Genomic DNA, 13,501 nt, shown 5'->3' with positions numbered 1-13,501 from the left:
TTCGGGAAATGACTCAATCGGAGGTAATCCGAGTTTTAAGTTTTAAGTTTTCGAGTTTTTAAGCTTGAATTGGATTTTATGTTTTGGATGGTTTGAGATTTGGGTTTTAATGGTTTTGGATCATTGAGATGTTTGGGAACTTTGATTTTGGGATTTGGAGATATTTGGATGGGTTTTTGGAAGGTTTTTAAATGAAGAAAATGAAGGATTTTGGCTGGGTTCATGCTTGGGCCGCAACCCAGGCTTGAAGAAGGAGGAGGCTTGCTAATGGGAAGTAATGGCTGCGGCGCGAGGCGCAGGTAGAGAAGTAGTCTAGCCTTTGTCTGGAGGCAGGCCGCAGCTCAAGACTGGGAGGTCGCGGCGCTTAAGGGCAGTTTTGGCTAAGGGTTTGTGATCGATCCTACTACCTGACTTGGTAAGATTCGATGTCACAGAGACTAGGACTTGATCCAAATATCTTTATTTACTCGTTTTTTATGGGATTTATATTATGCATTACCCCCAATCTCATGGGATTGCCAATGCCAAATTTAGGTAGGACCCACATATTTTATTCCTATTCCTTAGGTGAGTAAATATGGATAATCATACCCATTCTCCATTCTCTAATCTCATAAATAAACACACCATTGATGTCTTCTACTACGTCTTTACAATTTTTCCCAAAGTATACACTATTATGCAAAACATTTGTATAGCCTTGGGGAGAAACAAAAATTAATCTGAAAATCATGCAAGACATTTGTATAGCCTCAGGGAGGAATAAAAATTAATCAAAAAATTATTATGTAATACACTTGTATGATCACATTAGGTTTATTACAGAAAAAATCTCCAACAACAATATACATAACAATACCTCAACATTACAATTGGAATCTTAAAATCATTTATTTTATGTAACACTTGTTGGACACCATTAATACAGTTACATGCATACAACAAGCTATGCTCCCTCACAAAAAATTGATAACACAGCCATGTTTTTACTAAAAAAAAAAGCTAAGAAGAGCAAGAACAAAAGAAAAATAAAAGAACACAAATAAAATACCACGCATGTCAAAACTAGACGATTTATAATGCATTATGACCTTCCTTTTCCTTCTCCAAAAAGACCTCAATTTGTTCGAGCGCCTGACAAAATATTAAAGAAACCAAGTTTAGAAGGCACGGATCGTTCAACAAACAATTATTTATCTAATTTTTTTCATTAACAAAGAATTAAGAGAATGAACAAACATAACATGTAAAAGAAGGCAGGAATGAGAAAGAGACCTCAATTGCAATGGTAGTGGGGGTGATATTAGACACATCTGTTTGACCTAATTTGGCTGCAATATCTGTGCAATGGAAAAACTAGTCATTAGTACATTACAATGGAAGATTATCATCCGAATTTCGTCCGAGATAGAGTAATACCAGCTAAATCCTTACAAATACTCCATTCTGACATTTCAAATTTGGAGTTTTTAATTAATTATTTAAACTTTTTCCTTTTGTGCATCTTTCTAGTATAAAAATTGCTAGTAAGGATGGCAAGCATAAGAAAAGGAGAACCCTTAAACGACTTACTTTCCAAAGAAACCCTTGCATTGGCATTGGCGTATAATTCACTCCTCTGTTGTAAAAGATCAGACAGGCGCTTGAAAATCTGAAAAGAAGACAAATTCAAAGTCATGAGAAAACTGTTTTGCGTGGTCATCAATCCCTAGCAGCATTTAATGCAATTCATAGTTCTTTAGAGAGGAAAAAAAACAAAGTTATTCTGAACAAATAGCCTGCCTTGGAGTATCTATCGCCTGATTCATTAGGCAAGAGGGGACGTGAACCACTTCCAACAGCCGAAATTCTTTGAGCCAACTCATCCAAAGGTACATCTAGCCAGACAGTTATACCTTTCTGCATATATTTCCTGATAAACCAAAATAATGTGTTTTATTTATCACTTAGGGGCATGAGTAACTGACACCAACTGCACTAACAAAAGAGGAAAATAAATTTCTAGTACACTCGCTATATACCAGTTGACATTTTGAACAACTGCACCTCCACCAGTAGAAACAACTTTACTATGCTCACATGAGAGTTCCTGCAGTACTTTAGTCTAAAAGCAAGAAAATAAAATTTAATTAAAAATCATGGATAGATAATATACATCTCTGAATTTAAAAGAAAATTTTGGTAAGCAACTAATTTTGTCAGCAAAAATTATTATTGTGCTTAGACAAAAATTAATTATCCACTAGTCAATAGCTAAATGAAAGTTTAAAGATAAATTGCAAAAAATAATAAATAGAAGGCATGTATGACTTTTATCACAAGAATCTACATTCATGAGAACATAAAATGGATATCTAAAGGAAACTATTCCTCTAAAATCAATTTAGTCCATGAAGAACTTGCAGAAAATACAAATTACAACTTAAAAAGCCTTCCTTGTATCTGAGGAGCATGAATGGAAACAATTTGCAACTAACTAACCTCCAATTTTCTAAAGTGTCTCTCTCCAAAGTGCTTAAAAATTTCAGCCACAGAAAGGTTACGAGCTTTTTCCTCTATCTTAGTGTCACTGGAGCATCAAGAAAGACAACAAAAACAGAACATTCAACATGATGTATAGACAATAGCCGTAGATACATGCAAACATACAAGATATGGTATGAGTTCAAGTGTTCAACCAAATTTCACAATTCAATCTCAGAAATTCAATGGGCCAAAATTTTGTAATAGACTCCTCAAGGTCACAGTCTCACAAATACCACGATAGTGTTTCTCGAAATAAATTTAGCAGCTCAATGCAATTTAAAATTTTACTCACCACTGTTTGGCCTTTAAAATTGAGCCTTATGAATAAAGATATATATAATACAAACAATTGAGAGCAAGATTCCATTGTAGAACAAAAAAAATGAAAAATATAATGATCTAATTGGAGTCTGATGATTTTGCAATGATAAGCCTACTGAGTGTCAAAATACAAACCAATCAATAAAGGAATATCCAAGCTCTTGTGACAAAATCTTTCCTACAGTTGTTTTCCCAGAGCCCATCATTCCTACATTTGACAAATCACAATTTTTCAGGAACAACAATGAGTACTAAATAAACTTCTCAGAGCAAAGAACATGAGAGAAACTCACCCACTAGATATATACAGCGCCCGTTTAAATATTCCTCAACCTTTTCTGACTTAATCTGCAATATTATTAATCACACTCAAGTAAGGCCTTATGCCAAAAGCTGTCTATGATGAGAAACAAAACACCTACCTCTTCTTCTTTCAATAATTTTTTTTTAAAATAAATAAATAAGATACTAAACTTAAGCCCCCGATTTACAGAGCAAAATAACAAAAGTATCTCCTAAAATACAAATTACTCAAAGAAACAAAAGGGGTCACATCACCAGACTCCATGACCCAAATAAACTAGATGTGGTACCTTATCAAATGGAGCCTGATAGTTTCCAGATTCCACAACTGAACCTACAACAGCAAGATTCAATCATTAATTCAGTGGCGTTATACTCAATATTTAAGAAGTCGGGTAATATATCTTTGTGTGGATGTGTGGTGGGGGTTGATAGCGTTTACAATACAAACACTATCTGCAAAATTATCAATTTATCGAAGGATCTAGAAACTATTCTCAAAAAGATTATCACTGCACTAAATCTTGTTTACACGGCCAGTAAGGTAATCTAAAGGAATACAAATTGGTTTGGAGGACAATGTGGTGTTGAAGAACCTGCTTCCTTAACCAGATGGTAAAGACATGGAAAGGAGACCCAAGTAACCACTGACGATTACTGACAAAACAAGTAACTAAACGAGGGATGAGAGGGTGAAGCAGGGGGGGGATAGAGAGATTATAAAAAATTACTTACAAAACAGATGGTCTCAAACACAAAGTAGACCCAACTTAACAAAATAAAAAGAGTTGGGTAGTAAATCCCTAATTTCAAGGATTCCCTAGAACTTATTTAAATTATGCCTTTCATATTAGCCTTTTCCAGCATGAAGTGAATTAAGTCTCAAGTTTGACCTTGTTTTTTTTTTTGGGGGACAAAAATCTCAAGTCTGACAATTAACTACACCTAATTATTCAATTCCCTTTTAAAAAAAAAATTCAATTCCGTATGATATAAAAGTATTATCTTAAGAAATAAACATCCAATCTACACAACTAGATTATTGAACAGATACTGAAAGGAGATGTTTATGACAAAACAAGACATTGCACAGATAGCTGAATAACCATAAGGCTAGACAATCTCCACTATGACAGGCTGAAATCACCCCACAGTTAACGAAACTATGTTCATGTTTGCTAAATCGTAGTGGATTGTAAAAAGAACATGGAATAAGAAAATTATTTCCCTCCATTTATGCGTTTTCTAAATAATTTTCTTACACATTTCATGACATAAATTTTGGTGAATTCCTAAGTGAAACAAGGACAGGAAACTCAACAATTTTCGATTATTTTCCATTCCTCTCCAAACTCTATCTCTCTAAAATCTTTTTCAATATGGATAAGTAAATATACCCTATTTCAGCGCCATGAAAAATCAAAATCATTATTTAGGCAACTCAAATGGCTTGGATTTGGTAGTAATGAAAATAAACATATGTAGACAATAAATTAGGGAAAACAATATTGAACTCAAATCTGTCACAAATTAAAAATGTTTTCACAGCCAATACGCAGATCGAATGCCATGTAAACTACCTGGAGAGCTCTTGTATGAGCACCAAACCTCCATATCCACATTTCTACGCCGATTCGACGCTCCGTTAACCGGAAATCGAGCTGAAACAAGCACCGGAAACTTTTGCCGGTCCTTCAGTGTCTGAGAAACCGGGAACGACCAGCCTGGTCTCCTCGTAACCTTCTCAGAGGAAATCCAATTGGTAAACTGTACAGTTTGTGGTATTATGGCTTCCATTCTCACCACCTTAATTGGAAAAAAAAAACTTTCAACAATCTACAGCCAAATCCTGTTTTTCGCCTTCTTTCTCTTTAATCTATCAAAAAAAAATACATTATCAACAACAATCCTAAATTCGTCATATCAAAATAAGATAAGTTCTGTGAGTTCAACGATTAAGAATAACAAAACTTTCTTTCAGATTCTGAGAAAAATGAAAGCATTGAAAACGAAAAGAAAAATTGAAATAGCAAAAATCAAAATTCCAGATTACGTTTACTAATGCAAAATTTTCTTAGTAAACATTAACATACCTCAAGAATTGAATGAGATGAGAGTCCCAAAAAAAAATGAAAATATATTTGTTGTTTGAAGGGAGAGACTAGAAATGTATGGGTTCAATTCAGGTGGTATTTATTTACTGGCAACCGCTTAAATATTGCTTGTGTTGTGCTTTGTGGTGCGATTCTGACTTGAAATTTTTTTTTTTTGTTTTTTTGAAAATGAAGCAAATATTATTTGAAGAACAAAATAAAATAAATAAAAACGTGAGAAAAAAAATTAAGAATAAAAAGACAGTTACGTGGTGACGAGAAAGGAGGGAAGAGAAAAAAACCCACCAACCACCGAGTGTAGAATTGGGTTGGTAGAGAAACTGTGGTGGCTGCTGACAGCGAGGTTTGGTGAGAGGGTCTTTTTGTCATTTCCAAGAGTTTTTTATTTTTTTTTATTTTCATGACTTTGAAAATATCGAAAAGTTCAACTAATTCATACTAATTGTTAATTTAAATGTCTATCATTTAATTTAATTTTAGATTAATAATAAAAGCCAAGTATTATTAGTAGCTACACTAGTAGTGTTGACCACATTAAAGAAACATATTTTATAGTTTTTTTCGTAGTTCAATAGTAAATAATTTTCTATTTATTTGATTAAAAATATAAAAACAAAATCCAAAATCATGTTCGGTAATATTAATTGTATTTTCTATTTTTTAAAATTTTAATTAAAATTTATTAAATTTTGAAAATAAAGTTTTTTCACTTTTAAATTTTTTTTAAACAGTTTTCAATTTTTCTTTTTTTTTTCTTCTCTTCTTCAAATCAACACCTCATATTGTTAAATAAAAAATAAAAATAAAAGTTATCAAACGAGTTTATTATTTTTTGTTTTTAAAAACAAAAAACAAAAATAGTTACCAAACATATTTTTATTTTTTAAAAATAAAAATAAAATAATATTTTAATTTTTGTGTTTAAAAAATTCAAAAACAAAAATTTTACCAAACAAACCCGTAGTTTATGAGTATTTTTTTTTTTGACAATGATAACTTCATTGAAAATAATCAAATTGCCGTACAACCTGTAAACTAAACATCCCTAAGAAAGGAAGGGATGTCATCTAACCAAACAAATTGGTTATCCATTCGAAGAGCATGCACAGCTAATCCATGAGCTGTCATATTGGTCGATCGGCGAACATGGATTAGGGACACTCTTGGAAATCTAGACAACAAACTTGTTATATCCTCTAACAAAGACCCAAGGTCATTGAAAAATGTTTCTCTCTTAGCGTAGGTAGACACAGCTGTAAGACAATCAGTTTCGACTACGTGTATTGATAGTCCTAATGAAAAAATCCAATCCAAAGTCACAATTAACGCCACACATTCTGCCTATATAACTGTAAAGCCTCCGAATAGTTGTTTAGATAAACATGCGACACCATCTCCATTTGAATTTCGAAGAATAGCTCCAATACCAATAGAATTTGAAACCTCGTCAATAGAAGCATTAACATTTAATTTATACTGGTTCAATAATGGATACTCCCAAAGTCTAGTTTAAGTACATATGTGGGAATCAACCAAAACCTTAGTATTCCAAACCTAAGAGTACTCTTGAAACAATGACTGAATTCGGGACACTATAATATGAGGTGAATGTGGAGGCAGACCATGAGTTATATTATTTCGTTCCCCCCAAATATACCAAGTTGATAATATAAATAACTCGAACTCAGATTTGGAAAGCACCTTAGAAGCTTGGAGAATCACTTGTTGAAAAGAGATATCAAAAAATAATTTATGCAAGAAATCAAAACGTAATAACCTCCAAACCTTCCTGACTCGCGGACACCAAAAAATAGCATGACCATTAGAATCTACAGGATTGCTACACAAAGAACAACTTGGACTTGGTAATACTTGCCTATGATAAAGCCCAGCTGACGTAGGTAAAATGTCATGAAAACCCCGCCATGCAAAATGTAAATTTTTTGTCGGTAAGTGTATCTTCCAAAACTTCTTCCACCAGTCCAAAAAAACTACTCTAGATGGGGATGGGTCAATAGAAGCTATACTTGTGGCCAAGGAATAGCCGCTTTTAACAGAATAATTACCATCATTGGTATAGTTCCATAACCAACTATCCTCCTTAAAAAACCTGGTAATAGGTATAGAACAAATACATGCTTGATCAACTACGTTGAAATACGTTTTGAGAAGATCCATGTTCCAACCACCTCTATTAGATAAGATAAGAACCTTAACCAATAAATTTGGGTTGGATACATCTATAGTCATAGGTAAAAAGGAAGGGGGATGTGGTAACCAAGGGTCCTTAAAAGCCAAAATATTTTCACCATTCCCAACACGTCGACGTAAACCATTTAGTAGTAGAGCTCGCCCCCAAATAATACTTCGTCATACATAACTTGGGTTATACCCAACCAAAGCTGTGAGGATGTGGTTCTGACTATGAGTCATTTTTATTAATCTAGTATGAGTTAAAGATTTGTGCCTCTCTTTAAATGACCATAACCCAGGTTATTTATAGACCTAATTTATACTATATCTCTTTCTTTAGGGAAGTTCTATGATATATCATTTGAATTTAAAATATAAAAGAATTAATAAGGGTTTATACTTTTTTGGACCATGTGTTTTGTCTCATTACCTGTTTTGATCTTGTGTTTTGACAAATTATTTTTTGGACCCTATGTTTTGTAAAATGGTTCAAATAGAACCCTAAATCCGATTTTGGTCAAAGTTTTCTCAACTGAAATCACAAATAATTCACCAAACTAACAATTCAGAACAAAAATAAAATCATTCTGCTTATAAACTATGTTGTTATATTTAATTTTTTCTTCATCAAAATTGAGTTTAGGGGTCTATTTGAATCATTTTATAAAATATAGGATCCAAAATGAATTTTTTAAGACACATGGTCCAAACAGGTAATCAGAAAAAATACAGGGTCTAAAAATGTATAAACACAATTAATAAATACAATCAAATATTCAAGAATAGGGTTGTTAATATGTAGCTGTAACCAATTCCACAATTACAGGGAATTGTAACTATCTGTTTTGGTATTATGGTGCGCTTTCCAGCTTGCAACATGGTTCAAACTCACCACTATATGAGTATTCATTTCCTCATTTGTTAGGCCTTCGAAACTAATTTTTGGAGCAAACCCCCTTCTTTGAGCTCGCATCTCATGCTTGCACCATACCTATGATGTGGCATTTTGGTAGACGATTACTAGTGTAAGTCATCATATTGTTTGTATGTTATATATTCGCTCTCCACTTTTGCAAGTCAACATTTCGAGGCTGATAAACATATCTCAAAATTTGGGGTGTAACAAATAAGAAATGTTTAAGTAGCATAGCATATGTTTTTTTAATTCACCTAGTGAGGACTTTTCTTCAATGAGAGCTTAAAATAAAAATTATATGTATTAGCTGACATTAATAAATATAAAAATTATAATTATTTTTAGAAATTCTATGTATTTTATAAGGGTTAATTATTATAAAAATTATTTATAAGAGTTTTTATATTAATATTTGTTGAATAAATAATAAATTAAAAATACCTAATGTATTTTTTTTTTACTGGGGGGCTTGACACTATGACCTAACGGGTCTGTCCTTGATATTATAAAAATACATCCTACCAATTTTCAAGAAATTCCGAATAATTTACAGAGCCAAAAAGAGAGTTCAAACAGTCTATTTTGCACGTGTATAAAAAAAAAAGCAAGTATGCGTGCAACAGATTATTTGTATTCTGTTATACCCAGATTTCGAGACATGATAAATGTGACCTCGAAAGTTGGATTCGCAACGAATGAACTCGTAAAGTTTGAAGTATGCTCCAGGACTAAATATCGAGCTTGGAAGAATGAGACGACCTCGAATGTGGTGGCCTCAAAATATTCACGATCTCGAAAGGTAGCTCCCGAGACGCATCTATCCTCAGGGATGACCCCGGGTCAGAGGTCCCGAGCCTGACACACGTACGATCTCAAAAGCTATGTGACCTCGGGAGATGTCATTAGCTCGAACGTTGATGAGAGACCTGGTACAGTAAGACCTTGGAGATATATGATAATAACCTTGAATATCTACAAGTGTTATCCATAAGAGACGCAGTCTACATTTATTACTATAAATCCCCCATAATCGTGGGATATTATTTGATTAGTTATACACCCCCTGGTCTTCAGGGGACGTTTTCCTTTTATATCGGATTGCAGGCATTTAAAGCCATTTAATTTATTTACACAAAAAGAGTAACTACCCAAAATATGTGGGATAGTATTCTGCAACATTCTCTATAAATAGAGAGGTCATGCACCATTGTAAAGGACCGAATTTTTGAATCTTGAGAGAAAACTCTAAATAATTCATTCTTAAGAATTTTCAGAAATAATCTTGAGTTTAATAACAAAGACTCGTGGACTAGGCAGATTTAACTACTGAACCACGTAAAAAATCGTGTTTTGTATTGTCATATTTTAATTGGCCATTATTAGTTATTGTTTACGTGCTCTTCTTCCACTGTTGACGAAAAACGGCGTCAACATACTCTATTTTCAACACAATAAATTCTTCGAAATTTTCCAAATACTGAGAGAAATCTGCTATAACTACATTGTATATCATCATATAAAAAAATGATTATAATTTCTCTAAGTATTAAGAACAAAGATGATATCCATCTTGATACTCATCCCTCTAATAATCTTGACCGTTCATTTTTTTAACCTAATGCTTATAAGATGGTCTAGAAATTTTTGAAAAGATGTGATACATTAATGTTACAATGCACAAAATATTAGAGGGGTAGGCATTACCACACCACTGCCTTGGGGAGAAGAACCAAACCACCAATATTTGAGCGAAGCCCAAGGCCTCAACCACCTAAACTACATGTGGTTGGCAAATATTAAAATACTACTTTCTATTTGACAAACTACTATTTTTAATTTACCTTTGACATAATTTTAGTCAATTTTTTTTAAAATTTTAAAATTAGCTTTTTGAGTCAATTATTTTTAAAATAATTTTACTCAATTACAAACATAAAATTAAAAAATATTAATAATTTTTTTCTTCATTGGTTTGTAATGAATTAAAATATTAGTAATTATTATGTTAATTTTAAGGTTTTGTTTAAGTATTACATCCAATAACTTTAAACATCTAGGAAGATAAAAAAAGAAGCAACATTTTTTATGTTTTTATAAAGTCCTGAAAAATAGTTGATTTCCAAAAAATATAAATTAAAAATAAAAAACAAAACACAAAACACATTATTATTTTAATCAATTAAAAACTGAAGAAGAAAATAAGAAAAAAATTATAAATTTCTTTATATTTTAGGTTTTAAAATAAAGTGATAAAATGGTATAATTAATTCCTTAATTTTTTTTCTTTCCTCTTTAAGAAAATGCTCAATATGTCCTATACATTGAGTTTGGATAGAATTTATGAGATAAAAAATATAATTTCTATTGCATTGCCTGAATTTAACAATTAGCTAATTCCATTAAAAAAACAATTAGCTAATTAACTTTAAATTATAAAATATTCATCTAAGATCTTAATTCGAATTTTAATTTAATACACGAGTAAGTCAATCTTTAGTTAAAAGCACAATAGCCAAATTGTTCATTTATGAAAAGCAATGTTACAAATTAAGTTAGAATTAAGTTAGAATCAGTATAAATTTTGACTAATGTTAAATATTTTAATGCGAATTTTAGTGATAATGTCATGTGAGTGGGTCTTTATATAAATCTTAAAATCTATTGTTAATTAATTCGTAAATATTTTTAGTAAGTTTATAGGAAGACCAAATACTTAAAGAAAGAGAAAAAAAATTATATTTATGATTTTAATATAATAATAATCCGGTCAAATACGAACAAAAAGTAAAACTTTTTTTAATAATTAACTGAATAATCAATATCAAATCATGGCTTGTTAGTTGTGATTTTGAAAAGAACTAGCTCCACCAACTGCCATTGTTGATCAAAGACTTGGAAAGTTAGGTTAAACGTGTTAACTTATTTCTATAACTAAAGTTTATTTTAGAAAATTTATTAATTATCTTTATTATATTTTGATAATTCTCATATAAATTTTTTAAAATATAAACAATATTACATATATAAAAAAATAGCATAAACGTATTAAAAGAAAAATTAAACTAAAATATTATTATAATAATAATATTTTAATTTATATTACTATAATTATTAAATATCTAGTATTATATCAAATATTATTATATTACTAAATATTTATTCTACCATATTTTTTAATAGGTATATTATGTTAAAATTAACAACAACAAAAAAAACTTAAAATTATTACATAAAAAAGATATATATATATATAACGTTTTCTATGTGACAATATGGCTTATGTTAATTAATTTAAATGAATCAATAATTGAGTTGAGGTACTGTATTATTTTGTTATATTTGTATGTAAAAAGACAATGACAGAATCTTATTAAAAAAGATGATAATAACGACCACAAAAATAATATATTTAAAAATAAAAAGTAAGAAACATAAGAAAAGGTTATGGTTTACTTAAAAGTGTGATGCTATTTTGTTTGGTTTACTTAATTTCACATAACTGTGACAAATGCCAAAATTGTTATTAAAGGTATTGGATGTATACTTGCATAATTGATGTCTAAAAAAAATTTATGTAAGTGATAAATTATTATGGTGATACATGTCATTTTTTCTAAAAAATATATTCCGAATATTTTGAATTATAATTAAATTTAGAGTGTAATTTCCTCTAAAAAAGAATAAGAGACATCAATTATTGAAGATAGTGACTTTTCTTGCACAGTTTACATCAACTGTGTTATTAAAGGTATTGGATGTATACTTGCATAATTAATTCATAGATAAGAAAGTGTTATTAAAGTGTTATTAATGCACAGTTTACAAAACTTACTAGTCTTTGTTTTTAATTTTGTGACAATGATTCAAAAATTAAAGTGGGAGTAGAGAACAAAATTATTAGTTGAACATTTGGATATTGGGGTAGGTTTATGTCAACATTTGGATTTGACTTTAGGTCCCATGCTTCATCTTCTTGTAACAAAGCCTGTTCTACCTACAACAAAAAGGGAAATTATATGGGAAGTTTGATTGATTATAGATTAAAAACTATTGTAGGATTGTTAATTATTTCAAAAATATGCAATTGTTGCAATTGAGACCAAAATACTCTTTTCATTTTCATTTCTTACTCTTCCTCTTCTTTCTCCTTCTCCCTCTTTTCTCCTTCTCCAACCACCATAGTTCTACAAATTTGATGTAGCAGGTTGGATGGGGTGAGTATAACTCATGCCAAATCCATGACGAAAAAGGAGAAAACCCCCTAAAATAGGAGAAACTCTCTTTCTCTCTCTCACGACTCTATTTCAAAATATCAATAATCAATAATGTCATTTTACATTCTTTCTTAGGCTTATATAGCCACTACAATAAATCTAATAAAATGGCAAAATGTAACAAATTCTAAATAAGATTGGTAAATATATCTCCTACATTATTTACCCCATCTATGAAAAAAAAAAAAAACCTTCCTCGAGTTCAAATAGATGCATGTAAAAAGAATGCATAAGGATTGAAGGAAGCTCGAACCAACGAAGCAAATAAAACCATTGTTGATCTTGTGAGAGTGGATTACCCAACAAAAAAGTCCCTTCGAATCTCATCCCAAAGCCACAATGGTACCAAAGTAATAGCCAACCAAAATGATAAAATATGTCAAGCTATCCACCATTGTGGTCACCTTCCCATTTTAGTCTTGAAGCCTTCAAAATCAATACTAAGAGTATTGAATTCTTCATGGACAAATTTAACATCAAACAAGTTTTGCTTTGCATCCATACATTCATCTTGAAGGCCTTCTTTCCCCCATCAACAAATCAAACTCAATTTGGGTGGCCAAAGCAATAATCTCAAATAAATTACACAAAAGAGAGCAAGCACATTTTATCTTGAATCTCTTTGTTTAACCCACTAAGAAATTTAGGGTCTGATTGGTTCGCGATTAGAAGACTGTATTTTTTAAAAGTGGGATTCTGAAATGAAAATCTGAATTTAGTGACTGAAAACATGTTTCTGAAAATGTGATTGGTTGTCAGTAAATTGTTTTTGAGTTTCAAAAAACTGAATCCGTGATTGGGATTAAATTTGAAAATATAACAGAAACTGAATACGTGATTGGTTTAGCTGAAAG

At 31.0% G+C, this 13,501-nt stretch overlaps 1 protein-coding gene across 1 annotated transcript; it reads right to left on the bottom strand.

The window, feature by feature from the left end:
* Nucleotides 1–741: 741 nt before the first annotated feature.
* LOC133801518 (shikimate kinase 1, chloroplastic-like) lies at nt 742–5,459 on the bottom strand. The gene is made up of 11 exons (XM_062239749.1): nt 5,244–5,459; nt 4,731–5,026; nt 3,441–3,484; nt 3,141–3,195; nt 2,983–3,055; nt 2,482–2,569; nt 2,022–2,104; nt 1,783–1,912; nt 1,573–1,651; nt 1,276–1,340; nt 742–1,134 (listed from the first exon to the last, which is right to left on the bottom strand). The coding sequence occupies exons 2-11, from the start codon at nt 4,945–4,947 to the stop codon at nt 1,075–1,077; spliced, it is 894 nt and encodes a 297-aa protein (XP_062095733.1). The 5' UTR covers nt 4,948–5,026; nt 5,244–5,459; the 3' UTR covers nt 742–1,074.
* Between the last annotated feature and the right edge of the window lie 8,042 nt (nt 5,460–13,501).

This window comes from Humulus lupulus, chromosome 9, assembly GCF_963169125.1.
Source record: "Humulus lupulus chromosome 9, drHumLupu1.1, whole genome shotgun sequence".
Lineage (NCBI taxonomy): Eukaryota > Viridiplantae > Streptophyta > Magnoliopsida > Rosales > Cannabaceae > Humulus > Humulus lupulus.
Note: the sequence above shows the minus strand (reverse complement) of the source record. Positions and strands in the feature narration are given on the sequence as shown.

Coding starts and splice junctions, on each gene's coding strand:
- LOC133801518 (XM_062239749.1), bottom strand. CDS start 4,947: ATGGAAGCCATAATACCACAAACTGTACAGTTTACCAATTGGATTTCC. Junction 3,196..3,440: donor ATCAGGCTCCATTTGATAAG/GTACCACATCTA, acceptor ATAATATTGCAG/ATTAAGTCAGAAAAGGTTGA. Junction 2,105..2,481: donor GACACTTTAGAAAATTGGAG/GTTAGTTAGTTG, acceptor TCTTGCTTTTAG/ACTAAAGTACTGCAGGAACT.